We start from the raw sequence: 18,796 nt of genomic DNA, 5'->3' as shown, positions 1-18,796 counted from the left end.
CACGAGAGCACAAGGTTCAAACCAAGTGGGCCTAAAACAATTATGATTATGTGGAATTGAATGGCAGAAGACTTGATGAAGTCGTCTATGGAGATGACCTCTATTATTAAAAATCTTGTCCCTCTTGTTCCATTGAGCTGCTCAAGAGTTGTAAACAGATCAGAAGTATAGTATGTGTGTGTGAGATTGGAGTTGTCATAATGTTTCAATTGCTTCAGTTCCTCACTTTCGTCCTAGTTCTCATCGGCCTCAATGGAATTCTTCTAGTCACTTCCGAGAATTGTACATCCTATTTATTAGTTGATTACCCGTTTCGACTTAATTCAGGTGACCAGATTGTGAGAAAGGACGGGTATATCTATCCCGGGTATATCTATCCCGGGTATACTTCCAATGATTATGGATATCCAGGATTAGTGATAAAATGTTTAGACTCCCGTCCGGTCATTAATATCTCCAACCACCACTATCTTGTGCGAGAGATAAATTACAATCTGATGTTTGTAAGAATAGTGGACGTGGATATAGTAGACCAAGATTGTCCTCAACCACGAAGAAATTTCTCGTTACAATCCACACCGTATTTGCGCTACTACGGTGGATATACCAATATGACCTTTTTCTACAATTGCACCAACAATACCCAAAATGTCCAGCAGCTTCTTCCTTGTCTAGACATATACAACAACAGCAGCCACACAAATGAACGTTCTTATGCTTTCGCTGAAGGTAAGATTCCAATAGGATTTGACGGGTACAAAACCTGTTCGGAGAGTGTAGTGGCAACGTTTGGTTACCTGGCAACTACAAACATAACACGGGACTTAAAACTAGGGTTTAAGCTCGGCTGGTCTCCGCCTACTAATGAATGTCAGGACTGCGAGAAATCAGGAGGGAGGTGCCAGTTTAATAGTACAAGTTTTCGTACTTGCATCCAGTTTAATAGTACGAATAGTACAGAAATCAGTTATGTTCCTAATTATGTTCCTGAGCAGAGAGGTATGTTTCTAATTTCTAATTTCTAATCCTTACAAATAATCCCGAGTTTAACAACTTGTGTGTTTACATCATGTAATTCTGGGTTTGCTATTGCAATATTGTCTATCTATTACCCCGCGTTCCAATTATTTGTTCCTTCATTCTGGAGGGTGTTTTTGGCATTCGTTCTAGTAAATATATTATTGTATCAAGTAGAGTATTGAATTTTATGTAGAAAATTAAGGTTCACTAGGGCTACAATTTTGAGTTCTTGATTGTTGTATCCTGGTTAGACAACGCTTGAATAACTGTTAGCACTCGGTCAGGAGCAAAATTCGTCCTCAATCCATAAGTGTGTATTTCTATTGCTTTGATTATAGGTAGTTTGTTAATCATCTTTTCTTAATTCTACACTATTATCAAACAAGTTATTCATTCTTTTAAGTAATTATCCATATTGTTTATAAGTGATTCTAACGCGAATTTAGTATGAAAAATCATTTTTCAGATAACAGTTCAAATGTTGTTGGTATTAGGATTTAGGAATGGAGATAGAGCTTGTAATGCACTCGGAATTCTAAGAAAAAAAGAACAACAAAATGATTATAACGATTCAATAAAATGAGCTTGTGACTATGGTCATGCCATGTATATGTTAACGATAACCATATGTTTCCATTGCAGGCCACGGCTTACCCATTATAGCACGCAAGATAATTACTATTGGTGAGCTTACTATATACTATATATCATGTATCGGCTCTTTACAAAAACATTTGCAGTTTTTAATTTAAAAGCTATCTCTTTGTTTACAGGTGTACCCTGTGGAGTTGGAATAGTTCTTACAATTTTATTAGTACTTTACAGAAAGATAATTTTCTCATTTGTCTCTTGTTGGTGGAATAAAAAGGAGACTTCAACAAATGTAGAAGTGTTCTTGGAGAACTATGGATGTCTTGGTCTACAAAGGTACAAGTATTCAGAAGTCAAGAAGATGACCAATTCCTTTAAAGATACATTAGGCAAAGGAGGATATGGCTGCGTGTTCAAAGGACAACTTCGTGATGGCCGTTTAGTGGGAGTTAAGGTATTGAATGAGTCCAAGGGTAATGGAGAAGATTTTGTTAATGAAGTTGCTACCATTGGCAGGACTAACCATGTCAATGTGGTCAGCCTCCTTGGCTTTTGTACTGAGAAAACTAAACGAGCTCTTGTGTACGAGTTCATGCCGAATGGATCCCTCGAACGGTTTATTTACAAAGACAAGGAATCAAGTATCACGCCTCTTCTAGGATGGGAAAAACTTTACCAAATAGCACTTGGTATTGCTAGAGGGTTGGAATACTTGCATCGTGGTTGTAACACTCGCATTTTGCATTTCGATATAAAACCTCACAATATCCTTCTAGACGAAGACTTCTGCCCAAAAATTTCTGATTTTGGGATGGCTAAACTATGTCCAACCAGAGATATCAGTATTTTGTCATGGGTTGGAGCTCGAGGAACTCCTGGTTACATTGCACCTGAAGTCTCGTTTAGAAACTTTGGAGGCTTTGGAGGGGTGTCTCACAAGTCGGATGTTTATAGTTATGGAATGATGGTGTTAGAAATGATTGGTGGGAGAAAGAACATTGATGCAACAATGGAGAACATGAGTGAGATTTACTTTCCGCAGTGGATATATAATCATCTTAAACCAGACTTCAATATAGAAGGATCCTCCGAGATGTTGAGGAGGAGAGACGCCGAAAAAAGATGATCATAGTGGCTCTTTGGTGCATACAAACACACCCATCAAATAGGCCTTCAATGAGCAAGGTGGTGGAGATGTTAGAAGGAAACAATGAAGAGTTGCAAATGCCTCCAAATCCTACACTATCTTCTTCCTCATCATCATAGGAGTTACTCTATGACTAAAGTGGGATTTGTGCTACAACACGCTCTTTAAATTTAGATAGGGAAGGGTCTCATTGTACTAATTTTCTGCAACAGTAAAAGACATATTATAGCTCCTTTTTCAACTGTTATCCTCCAATGCATGGCAAGATCGATCTTCAAGCTCCATACGACTCTTTGGTTTTACCAGGCTTTATTAAACTATCCAATGACATGTATAGCTAAATGAAATTTCTAGTTGACTTTGTTGTTTCACTTGTTCCTTATATTTGTATATAGATGACTTAGAAATACAGAACATTGTGTCAACTGAGTTGGTGACCAAGAATTAAAAGAAGATTAAAAGAGTAGTATGTGCTCAACATTCCAAGTTGTCAATTTTCAGTTGCTTCAACTCCTTACGTTCCAGTTATTGTCCGGAAGCGACTAATATTCGATATCCACTTCGGTATTAAACTAATGATGGGGCTATTGTCGGTGATGATGGATATCCAGGATTATTACTGATCAAATGTTCAGAGTATCCATATCGTCTGTTCATTAATATCTCAAACCCCATCTATCATGTGCAACGCATATATTATGAAGGGAAAATTATAAAAGTGGTTGACGTAGATATAGAAAAAGAAGAATGCCCTCTACCAAGAAGGAACGTCTCATTAGAATCCATACCGTCTTTAGACTACTTAATGAACAAGCCAATATGAACATTTTCTATATATAATTGCACAAACATTGGAAATGTTGAGCAGGCTCTTCCTTGTCTAGAGAATAACAACAACACAACAACAACAACAGCAGCAACAGGAACACTAGTACATGTTCCTGTTGCTGCTGGTACAGAAACTGTGAGGAGAGTGTGGAAGTATTGTTTGACTTTACTACTGATTAATCTCTTTCTGGTCAAATCCTCACATCTGAGTTCAGAGAGAATTACTCTTCACAAATTCTTCATGTACTATACCTGTAACAGTCTTTCAGGAGGCGGAAAGGTTAGGTGGAAATGCTCTTAATGGATCATCAAATGCAAGCAATAGAAGAATCTCTTTTGTTGAAAAAGTTAAAGCAAATGCTTCCATGGAAATCGATATAGTTGTGTTACCTATTCCTGGGATGAAAGGTAACATTCCACCTATAAGAATTCCAAAACAAGCAATAGACAGAGGTTTACAATTCTGCAAATTCAGTTTAGTAGGTCGACTTGATTTTCAAAAAATCAACATAGGCACTGTTAGAACTATTGCTGCAGAGAAATGGCGTCCAAAAGGTTGTTGGAAAATAGCTAGTCCCACTGGGAAAAGGTTACTTCATGATTAGACTGACCTCTGAGGAAGATCTTGTCAGAATTTGGAGTGGAGGACCTTGGAAATTTCAGAATCAAATTCTCAGGTTAACAAAGTGGAAGCCATATTTTGATCCTGAAATCCAACGCATTTCTCATGCAATGGTGTGGGTTAAATTACCTAAACTAAAACAACAATTTTGGGACTATGAAATACGCATGGCTATGGGTAGATGTATTGGTTACCCCATCGGAATTGATAAAACAACTGCAGTGAGAGATTTCAGGTTTAAGGCAGGTGTACTGGTTGATTTAGATCTTTCTTAACCAATTCCAAGCCAGATTATAGTCGAAGTTCCAGATGGACAAGACTTTATCCAGGAAATTGAACTCTCAAGGCTTCCAAAATTTTGCTCCCATTGCAAGTCAATTGGACACTTGATGAGCGATTGTAAATCTCTACAGAAAGAGATAAGAAATGAGAAGGACATAAACCTGAAAAAGGAACCGAGGCAAGAAAATCAGCATGTTACTGAAGCTGCAAATCATTGAAGGAGGCGTAACAGAAATCAGCAAAATAATAACCGGGAAGCTGGAACTAGTAGGGACAAAAACTCACAGGGTGTTCCCATTCCTACTCCAATTTCTCCAATTTCTACTGACACTGGGGATACATTACCAGAAAATGTGGTGGGTCCAGAGGCCGGAGATGCACAAACACAAGAAGCTGGAACTGATCACGTTGATGCTATACCACAAGTTGGGGTAGCAGAAAATATAGCTATTGATGCTGTTGAATTGCTTCCACTAGTTGGGGAAATGCAATAAGTGCATCCTTTGAATGCACCTCAAACTGTTGTTACAGCTACTAACTGCTCTCTAGCTGTCGTAAATTCTGTTTCTCCAAACTACATTGCAACTCCACTCGGAGTTACTATGGCTGAAGATCCAATTGTGCCGCAAGAGAATAGTCGAGCAGCTTATTCCTATTCTCCCATTGCAAGGACTATGAAGAGTGGAGCTTTAGAGCCAGATTCCTCTTCAACGACGGGAATGGCTGAGTCCAATTCTTCTTCCACTACTGGAAAAGGAAACAGGCTCAAATGATTGAATGAGGCAAATTCACTGCTAAGATCGGTTAATTGGGTTGAACTCGTAGATGAAAATGATAATGCCGAGGATGGTAAAGAAACATGGCAGACCGATAACAATGAAAAAGTATAAACCTGCATGGATGGTGCAGGAGCATGCTGATGATGAGGATAACTCAAAGGATGGTGAGGAACCATGGCAGATTCAGGAGAAGAAAGGAAGCAAGACAAAGGGAAAAGATGTCGATCCGACTCCTCGTCCACCCAAAGGTAGAAACATTCCCGCGAGATATAAATTAATTACTCTTATTGGAAACACACATGGTTTAGAAATTAGAATGAAGGCTTTATCACTTTCATGGAATATATTTTGTTGGATTCAAAGTGGGAACTTAATCCAGCCCGGGTAGTACGTAACCCCTATATTGTAATCTTATTATTATATACTAGTAAACCGGCACGTGCGTTGCACGTGTTACAAAGATAGCATGTTATTTGCTAACTCATCAGTCATTTACACTCAAGAAAATTTTGAGCATAAGCACTGCTTTAGAAAATACAAACAAAAATTTGCATTTTTTACCAAAAACACAAAGATTTGCATTTACATTGAAATCCAGTATGCTCAAGCAAGTTCTGAATGACATTCTTACAAATAAACTACTGTTTAATGCTTAACATATTTAGTTACAAAAACGAAATTGGCATAGCCCTGCAGAAAAAAGAACTTCACATTGGCGTTCTCACAAAGATGCTGCTAGCATTTGAGACTCTCATAGACGTCAGATGTGACCCATATGGACCTGTCAATGAATTCCTTTGCCTGACTGAAACAGGGGAATTTTAGGTTCATTCCTTGGGTGTTTACAAATGCCGCATTGGGGTTAGTATGTCACAGATCAACGGTTCATTGTCTCCTGCTGAATGTGGCGGTTTAAATGCATTACATCATAAGAATGGAAATAAGCTTGGGCATGTATGTCGAGAAAATAAAAAATGCAGGAATGACCAAGAATCTAAGATTACCTTAAACTGTGCATAAGTCCTACTTGTAGAAGCTCATACCCCATTAAAGAAAAGTCTATTTACATACACATATAAATGAGTTACAAAACTAATTTCTTGTTATTCTAGTGGGATATATATACGAATGTGGCTTTATTTGTTGTTTAGGTGTACTCAAATAGATCAAATATTTACTTTGTATCTCCTGTGTAAACATCTAATAAGGGTGTACTCAAATGGAGCAAATATTTACTTTGTAATAATTGTGTGTAAACATCTAATAGAACCGCAGTATAAAATTAGATCATGATGGTATTAAAAATCTATGGCAATAAATACAAAGTCTTAATTAATATTTTGACCAAGATGGTGTTATTTGGTTGAGGGCCTTCTAATTATAAAACAGTGGCAGTCTTCTAAACATAAGTTCTAATGCAAACTTTTGTACCTTTATAGTTTTGCATGCATTCTAAATGTAGTTGGTAAATATAATTGTGGATTGCATGCAGGTCAACTCGCAATAAAGTTTCAGCTATGAGTATCTAGCTAAGTTGACAAAACTATATACAACAAAATTGTTAAGAATCCAAGATAAGTATCTTAATTAAATTGTGCATAAGTCCTACCAAGATAAGTATCTTAATTAAATTGTGCATAAGTCCTACCTGTAGAATGTGATAGTCCCTTCAGTAGCGAGCTTGAGAGTCACAAAACTAATCTCATTTTCCTTTTTGGTCCTTTGTCTTTGTCGGTTGTTGGTCAGTAATTCTTTTCTGTTCATTATAAGCATTAAAACAGTAAAAATAAAAACAAACGAACATGAATAGTAAACAACTTCTATTTGGAAAGTATGTCGTGTTCGTTATATTAAATGCATGACCGACCTGAAGTCCATAGGACATACATTTTGTATACACCACTCTTAAGATGAAGCTGTATTTCCCCTCTTTTCCATCGTTTTGGCGAAAAGTAAGATGAAGCTGCTCAATGCAAAGGTGAAAAATAATCTCGGAGGGGATATTGGATTCCGTGTGGATGCATTTTGATTGAGACGGAATGTAACATCTCGTCTGGTATTTTGTCTAAAGTTAAAAAAAAACCCGAAAAAAGTCGAAAAAACACGCGAGTCTGAAAAAAAAAACCCATTTTTTTTTAAAAAAAAACACACGAGACGGAATCCAACATCCCGTCTGAAGTTCACAAGTTAGCCACTATCTCGGTTGAAGGTTTCACCCACGTAATGACTTGGGAATATAGTCACCCTCGTTTTCACCTATGCATTGGGCACTGCATTTGAACAAAAAAGAGGTGAAAATTTTCACATTCCCTTCAATTCCACCTGCATTGGGAATGCTCTAATAGCCTGGAAATATGTAAGTACATCTTTACCATTGCAATTTGTACTACCCGAAAATTTAGGGGGTGAAACTTTTGGGTACCCTTGGGATTAAAAAGTTTGGAATAAGGTAATACGGGCCTAATTGAGGAAATCAGGTTTTTCGCATTATCTATAAGATAATATTCACATTTTGCCTTAAAAAAAAACTACATTGAATTGCAAGTCATAGGAATAAAAGTTAGGGTAAAGTTATTTGTATAGTGGTATAGTACTCGACCAAACTACAACTCCAATACCAACAGAGATCATGAATGAGGGCCTCACCGTGGTACAAATCCTCGCAATCTTGCAAAAACTTGTGACTTTTGAGATACCAAAACCATATGTAGAATAAAAATATGTACATTAAGAACTGTTGCAAACTTCATTATTGTTCTACATGGTAAAACCCAATGTATATATAGCTGTTAATCTTTCTGAGTCAGTTGGGAGAAGGCAAACATATGGAAACCATTTAGGGAGAAGATAAATAGGTGAAGCATTCTTATTCAAATCTTTGGGAAAGGAAAAGTCGGAGTGGATAGAAACTGAATTCTGAGTGCAGAGCCTAGATGAAAAGACCAGCGTCCATAAGTTTCAATGTAGAGTACATGCAAAAATCATATTTGTGGCAACATAGAGTGTGCCTTCCAAGACTGTTAGGATCTCAGTAGCGCGAGGATGAGTGTGTGGAGAGTTGAGACCCCATGGTGCGTAGTCAATGCGCACCATGGAAATGCCTAGAGTGTTGAGTCCTGGTAGTTGAGCACATTGACTGGAGTGACCTTGGATCCCAACAAGTTTGATGTGTTTCCTGGTAAGTGTAGCCCAGAAAAGAAGAAATCATTTGCTTGAGCGAGCTTTGGGTCCTTGCAAACTAGGCCATTAACTCGAGCTGCCAAAAAGAAAGAATAGATATTAATATAGATTAGAAATATAGTAGTCTCTAATCTCAAAAGACTAGTAGATTGCCTACAGGTCATCAGTGCAATATGTATACCTGAGCTAGTAGAATCTGCAATGCAAAAATCTTGCAAAGGACTTGGCTCAAAAGCCAAAGCAAAAGAACAAGTGAAGACTAACAAACTCAAGAAAATGATAATGTGGTTTGCCATGCTCGGATCAATTAAAACTTAGAAACGAATTGGAAAAATGCCGCTTTAGTATTTGATGTAGTAAAAGTAGCTGGAGTTATGAAACTAGTAAGGCTTGAGCACTCTATATATAGTGCTATCTACTGAGCTTTGAACTATTTGTTTTTTAAGAATTGCCGTCCAAGCATTATGCATTATTGACAAAGTCTCACTTTCTTGAATCAAATCCAAATAAGTAATAAAGTTTTCGTCATGCACCTTTGTCTCACCCTCAGCATATTTCGTTCAGTTGATATTATAAAACCGTAGTTTATCTCACTAATTCATAATTATCTGAATGATTCAATCCTTTCATACGCGCAAACAACTAATTCACTCTTGCAGCTAGTTATTACGTTGGATTTGCCCGGCCTCTTTTCTTCAAATTTATTGTCGTGTTCTGTTCGGCTTGTGTAGGGTGGAAACAGTTGTACGTTATTTAGAAAAACAGAAATTAAGACCTGATCAACTGGCATGCGTACTGATCGATTTCAGATGTGTACATGAATATTTCTCTGGTTATTTCCAGTGTTCTAAAAAACATTAGGCGGTAGTCGGGCGGTGGGAAAACGCCTAGCGCCTAGGCCTTTTAGGTAGTGCATAGACGGGCTAGGCGCTAGGTGGTTTTTTTTCTTAATATATATAGTAATACACACCTATATTACAATAAATGAAGAAAATCATTTACCATAACTCAAAAAATAAATACAAACAAAGATATTTATTACAAAAATGCGTAATAGTTGAAGAATATCGACTTTATATAAAAACATACTCTTTGTTATAGCGGCATATAATTTATATTAGACTTTAGTCTTTTAAACTCATTCAAATCTTAAGTCTACACGGGCATTTAATTTTCGATATTTAATCATTAAAAAAAAAATGACCAGACCGTATAGACCCGCCTAGTCAATCCATCGATTTTTTAAACGACTTGAGCCTAGGTGAGTCGGTTGCGCTTAGAGACCGCCTAGACCGATTTTTAGAACAGTGCTAATATGGTTGATTGGCCTTGATCCAATAACTTCTCACTGGCCAGTTTCAGTGACAGTCCAAGACTCCAACCCCATTGTTTGTTTAGTTGGTTTGATGAAATGTTTCAATGATAAATTTTGATATGGTTTAGCTCTGACACATTTCAGCACTAATACTCAATGGAAGAGACAATAGTTACTTCAGAAAAAACATCAACATCATTCCCAGCATCATCAGCAACTAGACTTATTTGCCGTGTGTAAGTATTACTTTTTTTATTCCAGTGTTTTTTCTGTATAATGGTTTTGATGGATGTTATTGTTTACATTCTCACAGGTGTCAAAAGCAATTCTCAAACTATACTTGCCCTCGATGTAATTCTCGGTATTGTTCCCTTGAATGCTATAAGGTTAGTAGTGAACTTAATTGTATGTGTGTGTGTTTTTTACCTTGTATAATATGTTTATTTATTTATTTTTTCTTCTGTTAATTTTTCTTCTGCTAATCCTTCATGTTAATTTTTTTTACTAAATCCAAGATGATTTGCAGGTACCACGCTCTCTGAAGAGACTATTCAAAAGATTTTATCAGGTATAATTCGGTCTCATCTTTCTTTCTTTGATTACATGACATATATTTTGTTTTTTGTTTGGAGATACTTCTTGGTCCTTAGGTGTTATAAACTTTCTAGTTTTAAATCCAATTGTGCAAAATCACTATTATTTTTACATGCATGGCTCATTTAGCTGTTATTTTTTACCTACACATGAGCTGCTAAAAAGAATTTGGAAGGTCGGTTGAATAACGTTGATAACATTTGTTTCAGGTAATCAATTCAGTTTGGATGACCTATCTGCAGAGGAAATGAAGAAGTTTCAAAGCACAATTGCGTCAGGTGAGCTGAGCAAACTGATTGAGCCTTGGGAACCATGGTGGTTGAAGCCTTCTGCAAGGAGAATTTCCCTCAGCAGTGAAGGAACTCAGCTTGTCCAGCCTGTTCACCAGAAAGATATAACAATGCCAGCACAACACAGTATGGAGAGTGGTCACTCTAGTGATGTCCCTGCTGGGCCTGAAACTCCTATACCACCCATTTGCAAGTTAACTTCGACACATCCATCTCCACTTCTATCTGTTCACTTGGTTGATGTTGTGTACAGCTACTGCTTTACTCTTCGTCTCTATAATGGGGATTGGCATTCCGATGCCTTGGGAGCTGCTATGGTGTTGCTAAGCCTGTCAAATGTCTTGGGTGAAGGTGGGCAGCCTGAGAGTGTGTCTGATGTTCTATCATATTGCCTCGAGCAGACATGCTCACCAGCTTACAGACACGCTGGTGGTTTGCGGTTTGGGTTGGGTCTCTTAGAAGACATCACATGCCTGCTTAACCTTGGTGGACCTGCTGTTGTTTGCTTGCTTTGTGATTTACAGAGACTTATTCAGGCAGCTGAGGAGCAGCTCAATCTAGAAAAACCAAGAAAAGTGAAGAGTGATATCACAAGTAAGTTTAAGCCTGCCACTAGGAAAGTTTATTTTCTCATGTGTTGGGTTCATGAGAAATCTGGTGAAGCTTGGTCATCATTGGCGGCTATTATCGATTTGGAGAAGAAATCTATTGATGCTACGAATCAAGGAGAAAGCAGAAAGGCTATGCAGGTCAGCTCAAAGGAAAGCAAAGGGAAGATATTAATTGAGGAGGTTCAGTAAATTTTCTAGAAGAGAAGAGTGATATTTTAAGGGCATTAATATAAATAGCGGTAGAGTGTACTCTTGTCTCTTGATGATAATTATATTTTTCCCCATTCCTATATTTTACAATTCTAGAATTTTTGTTATTCGGCGGCATGTTTGACTAATTATTGATTGCTTGGACGGCGCCCAATTCCATATTTGGGTCTAAAAAGCAAGCAATGGAAAACAATACCCGGTTCTTAATACTGTATGCATCTCAAACTGGAAACGCCTTAGACGCTGCAGAGCGCCAAGCATGATGAAGTCAACACAGGGGCTGTCCAGCCGCAGTAGTCCTTTCAATGGATGATTTCCACGTGGTATAAATTCTTCATTTTCATATACTATACATATTATGTTACTCAATTGGTTCTCATCTCATTACATGTTTGTTGTTGTTGTTACAGACTACTTTACCGAATGAGGAAGCTGTTGTTTTTGTTGTTTCTACTACGGGGCAGGGGGATATACCAGATTCCATGAAGGTTGGTTTATTTATTATTCTTTATATATTGGTCTCCAAGGCACTGTTGGTTTTACTTTATTTGGTGATAATGCAGGTATTTTGGAGGTTTCTGCTGCAGAAAAATCTTAGTCAGAATTGGTTGAAAGGAGTCCGCTATGCAGTGTTTGGGTTGGGAGACTCTGGTTATCAAAAATTTAATGTAAATTGTTTTCACGTCTCTATCTTATCTGTTGTTATAGATGAGATAGATGCATAATAATGTGTGTATGTGGAACTTTTGGCTGCAATTTGCAGCAAAGAAACTGGACAAAAGACTTTCAGATCTTGGAGGAACACCAATAATTGAAAGAAGTCTAGGAGATGATCAGCACCCTTTAGGGTATGGCCATACTTTTTATTTTCTTTTTCGCTTTTTGACATAATAATTATCTATCCCACTTACATCAGATATCTGAATTTTATTACCTCCGACACATTGCTGATGTAGAATAATAGAGACATTATCTCTTCGATGTTAATGTTGTTTGACATAACCTTTTGCTTACTGGAAAATAGTTTTTTCTTAAATTGGGATTGAACGTATTGGGTTCCGTAGGTATGAAGGTGCTCTGGACCCCTGGTTGTCATCTTTGTGGAGAATTTTAAATCAAATGAGTCCAACAGTGTTCGTAAGAGGAATTGCAGATGTAGATTCTGCTATGGAGATTTTAGTTCACCCCAAATTTCAAGTCATATACCATGAAGCTGACAATCTGCTGCCAAACTCTTCATCTGCCTCAGGTTCTCATCTTATTCAAAGCTACTTGATGGTTATTGCACTAAATGCCGTAAAATTTAATATGTCATCGTTTTGAAAGTTATGGAATTTAGCTCAATGAAAGTGAAAGCCAAACCACAAGATGTGTTTGACAATGGTTTGCAATACAAGTTATTTTAAGGAATGGCGTGTATTAACAAGATAATGGTTTTTGTTTGTATCAGATTTGGAGTGTGTTTGGTTGCAGATTGAGAGAGCTCGTTTCATGTCCCCTGCAAAATTTGGTCGTGATAAACTTAGGCCTCACTGCTTTTTACAAATGGTATAGGTAACGTTCTCCCTCATCATTCACATGCCTAGTTGTAAACTTGTTGCTGTCAAATTTGATAACATATATTCACATGAATCATGAAAATATATATTTTGTAAGCCAAATGCAACCCTCCTTGGGTATGGGCTGGGGATACAAGTTTTGAGTTCTGTAGATGCGGATTAAGTTGCTATCCGTAGCTCCAATAGGAACTTTATTTTCATTCAGCTTTAGGCTGATATTTGACTCGATGATAGGCACACCTCAATCTGAAGATCTCAAAGCATATATTCCTTGTACTAGCTAAAAGGGGACCTTTTTCAGGTTTTTTCTGTTTGGTGTGTGTATATGGATGGGAGAGGTGACAATATGGCAGATCCTATCAGATTGTGTGTATTTTGTATTTTAGTTTTAAGACCAGTAAGATTTTCAAAATTGTGGAGGACTGAGTTTTTTTGCTAGCAAGCCTGTTCACCAGTAGCATTATTACTAATATGTGGCTGTGGCAATTGTGCTAAGTGCAAACATGCTATCTTCTACAATTATTGAATCATCATGATTGCTTCACCAGAGAACTTGAAAATTGAATTAGCAATGAAAATCCAATCCAATTGTGTCCAGCCTACAGCTTTTTCTAATACCTTGACCAGTGTTTCTTCGGGCTTTCTTTCCCTTTAGACCTGGACAGAAGAAGAGATCATATTCCTTAATGCGACCTACCTTCTACTTTTATCAGCTTTCCTTTTACATGATTAAATTACTGGCTGCTGGTGGATTTACTAGGATGTGCTTATTTAATTAATAGATTAAGTATGTTGCTGCTGTGATAAGCATTCTGTTCCGCCTTACTCTAGATTTGTTTTAGAAGCAAACTTTTTCGTTGTTATGCATTAAGATGATGTACCACTTATCATCATTGTGAGGGTTTTCTTAACCTTTTTCATTGCTACTCTCAATTTGAATTGTAGATAAAAAAAAAGCTATTGACAAGAGTTGGATGTGGAAAAGATGTGTGCCACGTTGAATTTGAAGTTCTCTCCCCTGTAAGTTCCAAACTTGATTTTCTGTCAGAACTGGAAGTCATGAAGTACAAGTTTGACTATTGAATAACTTCATTATAACATTCACGGCTTCAATGCATATGCAACCTCATTTCTCTTTTAGTTTGTGAAACTATGTTCCTGTTTTCAGGGTATGAGATATCAAGTGGGAGATGCTCTTGAGGTTCTCCCTAGTCAAGATCCCTCTGCGGTGGAAGCTTTCATACAGCGATGTAATCTGAATCCCGACTCATACATCACTGTATGTATTGTGTTTTGCAACTATTGGTTTTTATGGAAACGATCTCTGTGTTGATTTTCTTTTGCCTCTGAGTGCTTCTCTATGACATCTCTTAGATCATCAGTCCCTTAAATTTTAGCAGAATTGAAATTGCCTCGTTAAAAAGTCAGATGAGGTCTCATACAAACCATTAACTCAATCAACAATGCCAAATTTTATCTTGTCTTTAAAAGTTGCTGGGTACTTGATGTATCTTGTTGGCGGAAGCTTCAACAATGGATGAACATCAATTGAGTTTAATAAAATAAACACCTAAATCTAGGGTTTAAACCTTCAAACATGAAGAACAATTCTCAAAGAATTAATATTCCATAATAACCATCTAACAATGAAGGCCTAGATGCTTTTATATAAGAAAACAACTACTAAGCCTAATTGGAAACCAAATAAGAAACCATCTAATTCCTATTCCTAATTGAATTAGGAAACCAAACAAAATAGAAACTACTAATTAATTAATAATCCATGCTCATGCATCAATCTCCTCGGCTTGAAAGAAACTCGTCCTCGAGTTTGGAGTTATAAAAATCCATTAACGTACAAAAGCTCTTCATAGTCGTATACGTCACCCTCGTTGGGTTGCAGAAAATTCGACCTCGAATGTTGCCCAAATATCGGCTCAAACAAATAACATGGCACTAAAATGCTGCTAGTACTCTTGTCAAGAAACACAACGGATATTGGAAGTCACGGAAGAGACATTGAACTGCTTTGTAGGGGCAAGCAAAATCCTCTTCGAAATTGGATATATACGGATCCATATAATCAGTAGAAAGTTTAAGTAACTCACTACAATTCCATATCTTGGAGATGACGGAAGTGGGGTATTAAAGTTGACACTCAAATTAGCAATTTGAAAATCAATTCCATCTGGGTCTTCTTTCTGAAATTCTTGGCCTTCAAGAGTGTCAACCTGAACTGACAAGTAAGAAGGGGGTGAAGTGTTCCAGTGATGGACTAAGGCACCTAGCTGTTGTATTGGTAATTTTTGAACAACGTCTTCTTGATGGTTGTGACACTCGTCAAATTCAGCTGGTGTGGTGGGCTGGTCCCATAGATTTGGAGAAAGAGACAGTGGGAAGGTTGTGCGAGTGGCTTTTCGGAACAAAAGATGTTGACGTTGTCTCTCTCTTTCATAGTCTGGTGGTGGAGGAACTTCCCAAGCAGGATCAGAACGACTTCTTTTTCTTTCTTTAGATGATTTACCGAGTTGATCAGGAGGAGAGGATTGGGGAGTTTGCCTAACCAACAAAGGTGAATTTTTTTTGTGGTGGTGGTAGTAACATTTTTTAAGAGGGGAAACACCATCCCTCTTTGTGTGGTCGGAATTGGAATCATACATCGATTCGTGGGAGGAAAATTCGCATCCCTTCTCTGACTTGAATTTTCGTCGTAAACTAACAACCGGTGATGGAGGAACTTCCCAAGCAGGATCAGTACTACTCTCTATCTTCTAATTACTACTGTAAACTGCCCAAAACTTTCATGTTTTTTAAATCCCGTTTTGTATGTATGTTGTTTTACCTATTTATGACTTATTTGCTTCAGTATCCAGGCTTGGTGCTTAACTGGTGCATATATTCTCGCCTTTCTTGAATGACTGTTCTCTGTATCAGCGTTTTTGTGATTAAAAACTGATAATGTGTTTGTGTTTAGGTTCTACCAAAGCGTGTTGAGATTGAGAGTCCTGGCTTTCCTTCAAATGCATTGAGAGGTCCAGTCAAATTGAGATCTTTTGTTGAACTGACAATGGATATAGCATCAGCTTCCCCTCGACATTATTTTTTCGAGGCAAGAATTTAGTATATTCAAAAAAATTATTTAATTGTGTGATTTTTTAAGTGAAGTAAACTTTGCCTGTGGTTGTGAACATCCTCTCTTGCTTTATTCTTAAGTCAGTTACTCAAGTAGATGTTACCATGTCTGATACCTTCCTGGATTATTCGTAACTCCACTTCCATATTGAACTGTGTATTTTACATCTATTTTCAACACTACATTGAACAGGAAAGCAAGTATAAAGTAAAAGAGGACACACTTAATTCACATAAAAAGAACAGATGCCTGTATGGGATGTATAGATACTGTTCTGTTAAACATTTCCTTTTCCTTTTGTGTGTTTGTGTGTTGGGTGTGTATGTCTTGTCAAGAAAAAATAGCATTAACACGTAAATTGACTTTAGATGGAATTGAATGAAGAAAAAAAAAACTGATTAGAATAATTTTACATTATTGCGTCGTTTTGGATTTAGATGAATGTTTAGGTGTCCATGTGGACATTGGTAGACAAGAAAATCTATGAATGTTAAAAAAATGTCAAGTCGTTATGATGTTTTAAGTCTATCCTTTTAAAGAAGTTGAATTTTTTCTTTTCCTTACAATATCGTTTCTCACTTCTAATGTTGAAGGCAAATAGCCTCTGTGCTTTTGTTTTTCAACTTCCTTAATAACAAGACGAGCTCATCTTCAGGTTATGAGGTTTTTTGTGACTGCTGAACATGAAAAGGAAAGGCTGCAGTATTTTGCTTCACCTGAAGGAAGAAATGATCTATACCAGTACAACCAGAAGGAACGGAGAACTGTTCTTGAGGTGAACTGATCATGCTTTTCAAGTAGAATGCATTCTTCCCATATCGTAACTCATGGAAAAAATTAATTTTTAGCACTTAAATTAATTCAAAACTTAAAAAATTTGATACTCTGAAGTATATTTGTGTGGATGATCTATGGCAGTATATCTGATTTGTGATAGGGAAAATTCTCAAATAAGTGCAAGACCCTTCAAAATATATTCTGCTGGTTGCATTTGTCGTATTTAACCCAAACTCTGTTCTAACTTAACTGTCTAGGTTCATTTTTTATTTGTTTTCTACACTCATCAGTGGAACATAAGATTGCTTTTTAGTTTCTCAGAAATTAATTTAGTTTGTGATGCAGGTATTGGAGGACTTCCCCTCTGTGCAATTGCCTTTTGAATGGCTAGTGCAACTGGTTCCTCCACTAAAAACAAGAGCAATCTCCATTTCATCCTCTCCTCTAGCTCATCCAAAGCAAGTCCACCTGACTGTGAGTGTAGTGTCTTGGAAGACGCCTTACAAGAGAAATCGGTCTGGTCTCTGTTCAACATGGTTAGCTGGACTTGGTCCTGAAGAAAGTATGCATAAATAATAATAAACTTCTTGTGTTCTTTCTAGTGCAACATTGTGCATATCTTTTATCCTGACATGATCTATGTTATTTTGTAGGCATAAGTATTCCCGTATGGTTTAGCCGAGGCTCTCTTCCTCCTCCATCCCTCGTACTTGTTGGACCCGGAACTGGATGTGCCCCTTTTCGCGCATTTGTAGCAGAGAGAGAGTCTCAAAGTACTTCCGAGGCAACAGCTCCAATTCTTTTCTTCTTTGGCTGTAGAAATGAGGAGAACGATTTTCTGTATAGAGATTTTTGGTTATCTCATGCACAGTCTGGTGGAGTACTTTCAGAAGAAAAGGGTGGAGGCTTCTTTGTTGCTTTCTCGAGAGACCAGCCAAAGAAGCTTTATGTTCAGCATAAGATGGAGGAAGAAAGCCAACGGATTTGGAGTTTGTTAAGCTCTGGGGCGGCTGTATATATTGCAGGGTCTTCAACCAAAATGCCTACAGATGTTATGTCGTGCATTGAAAGAATAGTTGCAAAAGAAGGTGTGGTTCCTAAGGATTCAGCTGTTAGGTGGCTGAGAGCACTGGAAAAGGCTGGCAAGTACCATGTGGAAGCCTGGTCTTGAGATCGTTGCATGGTTTAATCAGGAGTCATTTCTATCTTAAACAAAGAGAGTCAAAACCATCTTGTTTAAGTTTTAATCCTGAACTTGTATTTCTTGAGAGGTCCAATTTCGTCTGTGTGAAATCAAATAATATACCTCTAGGCTAAGTAAGATGTTTTCTAACTGTCACAGATTATTTGTTATTTAATCACACCATTTTTGTATTAGTCCTGCTTCCTTTTAACTCGATGCATGGTCACAGTTTTAGAATCCTGCAAGTTTTTTTTCTCAAGATTATTTGGCACTAAAATATAAACAGTGGGAGCAGTCTGGCATTTTGCACCAAACTCACTTTGAAAGTTAAGTAGTCTAGTGCTACCAAACGGTTTGAATCCTGCACTTAATTGTGCTAGTGAATACCATTCACGAATAGAAATAATACATGCAAAGATAGCATATACTCTGGGCTCTCTGGCAAACTAAATTAGGTTAAAGTTTGATTTAATAATTCGGACAATTCTATTAAAAAGTTGTATTTTATTCGAATGTTTGGAAGCGAAATGTGTGAATGTTTGATGAAAATGCCAGTCCTTTTTCTGTTGTTCATTCATGTCGGTGTACGGTAGGGTGTCAAAATGGCCCTCAAACCCTTAGCCTGCCCGCCCCGGCCCGGCCCATAGGCTGAAAAAGCCTTCAAAATGAAGCCCT

At 37.4% G+C, this 18,796-nt stretch overlaps 3 protein-coding genes and 1 long non-coding RNA gene across 7 annotated transcripts; 3 read left to right on the top strand and 1 right to left on the bottom strand.

Moving 5' to 3' along the window:
* The first annotated feature begins 200 nt into the window (after window positions 1–200).
* LOC147500726 (LEAF RUST 10 DISEASE-RESISTANCE LOCUS RECEPTOR-LIKE PROTEIN KINASE-like 2.4) lies at window positions 201–3,005 on the top strand. The gene is given in 4 exon segments (XM_086562346.1): window positions 201–999; window positions 1,663–1,704; window positions 1,794–2,696; window positions 2,699–3,005. Coding segments are annotated over 4 exon segments (1,923 nt in total). The 3' UTR covers window positions 2,878–3,005.
* Window positions 3,006–5,886: 2,881 nt separating this feature from the next.
* Window positions 5,887–8,962, bottom strand: LOC147500725 (uncharacterized). Of its 2 annotated transcripts, XR_015194742.1 has the most exons (3): window positions 8,631–8,887; window positions 6,918–8,525; window positions 5,887–6,164 (listed from the first exon to the last, which is right to left on the bottom strand). It is a non-coding gene; the product is annotated as an uncharacterized LOC147500725 (long non-coding RNA). The 2 variants fall into 2 exon arrangements; XR_015194743.1 differs by lacking the exon at window positions 5,887–6,164 and having other exon boundaries at window positions 8,111–8,525; window positions 8,631–8,962.
* Window positions 8,963–9,709: 747 nt separating this feature from the next.
* On the top strand, window positions 9,710–11,543 carry LOC147500724 (uncharacterized). Of its 3 annotated transcripts, none has more exons than XM_086562343.1 (4): window positions 9,710–10,000; window positions 10,078–10,150; window positions 10,291–10,332; window positions 10,568–11,543. In XM_086562343.1, exon 4 carries the CDS (start codon window positions 10,606–10,608, stop codon window positions 11,446–11,448), a length of 843 nt encoding a protein of 280 aa, XP_086418469.1. In that variant the 5' UTR covers window positions 9,710–10,000; window positions 10,078–10,150; window positions 10,291–10,332; window positions 10,568–10,605; the 3' UTR covers window positions 11,449–11,543. The 3 variants fall into 3 exon arrangements, with proteins under 3 accessions (XP_086418469.1, XP_086418470.1, XP_086418471.1); XM_086562344.1 differs by having other exon boundaries at window positions 10,280–10,332; XM_086562345.1 differs by lacking the exon at window positions 10,078–10,150.
* Window positions 11,544–11,651: 108 nt separating this feature from the next.
* On the top strand, window positions 11,652–18,313 carry LOC147500723 (NADPH-dependent diflavin oxidoreductase 1-like). The gene is given in 12 exon segments (XM_086562342.1): window positions 11,652–11,792; window positions 11,880–11,957; window positions 12,033–12,137; window positions 12,226–12,317; window positions 12,534–12,718; window positions 12,920–13,017; window positions 13,974–14,048; window positions 14,197–14,307; window positions 16,003–16,137; window positions 16,817–16,936; window positions 17,284–17,500; window positions 17,592–18,313. Coding segments are annotated over 12 exon segments (1,875 nt in total). The 3' UTR covers window positions 18,110–18,313.
* The last annotated feature ends 483 nt before the right edge of the window (window positions 18,314–18,796 follow it).

Source organism: Coptis chinensis, chromosome 5, assembly GCF_015680905.1.
Source record: "Coptis chinensis isolate HL-2020 chromosome 5, ASM1568090v1, whole genome shotgun sequence".
Classification (NCBI taxonomy): Eukaryota; Viridiplantae; Streptophyta; class Magnoliopsida; order Ranunculales; family Ranunculaceae; genus Coptis; species Coptis chinensis.
Note: the sequence above shows the minus strand (reverse complement) of the source record. Positions and strands in the feature narration are given on the sequence as shown.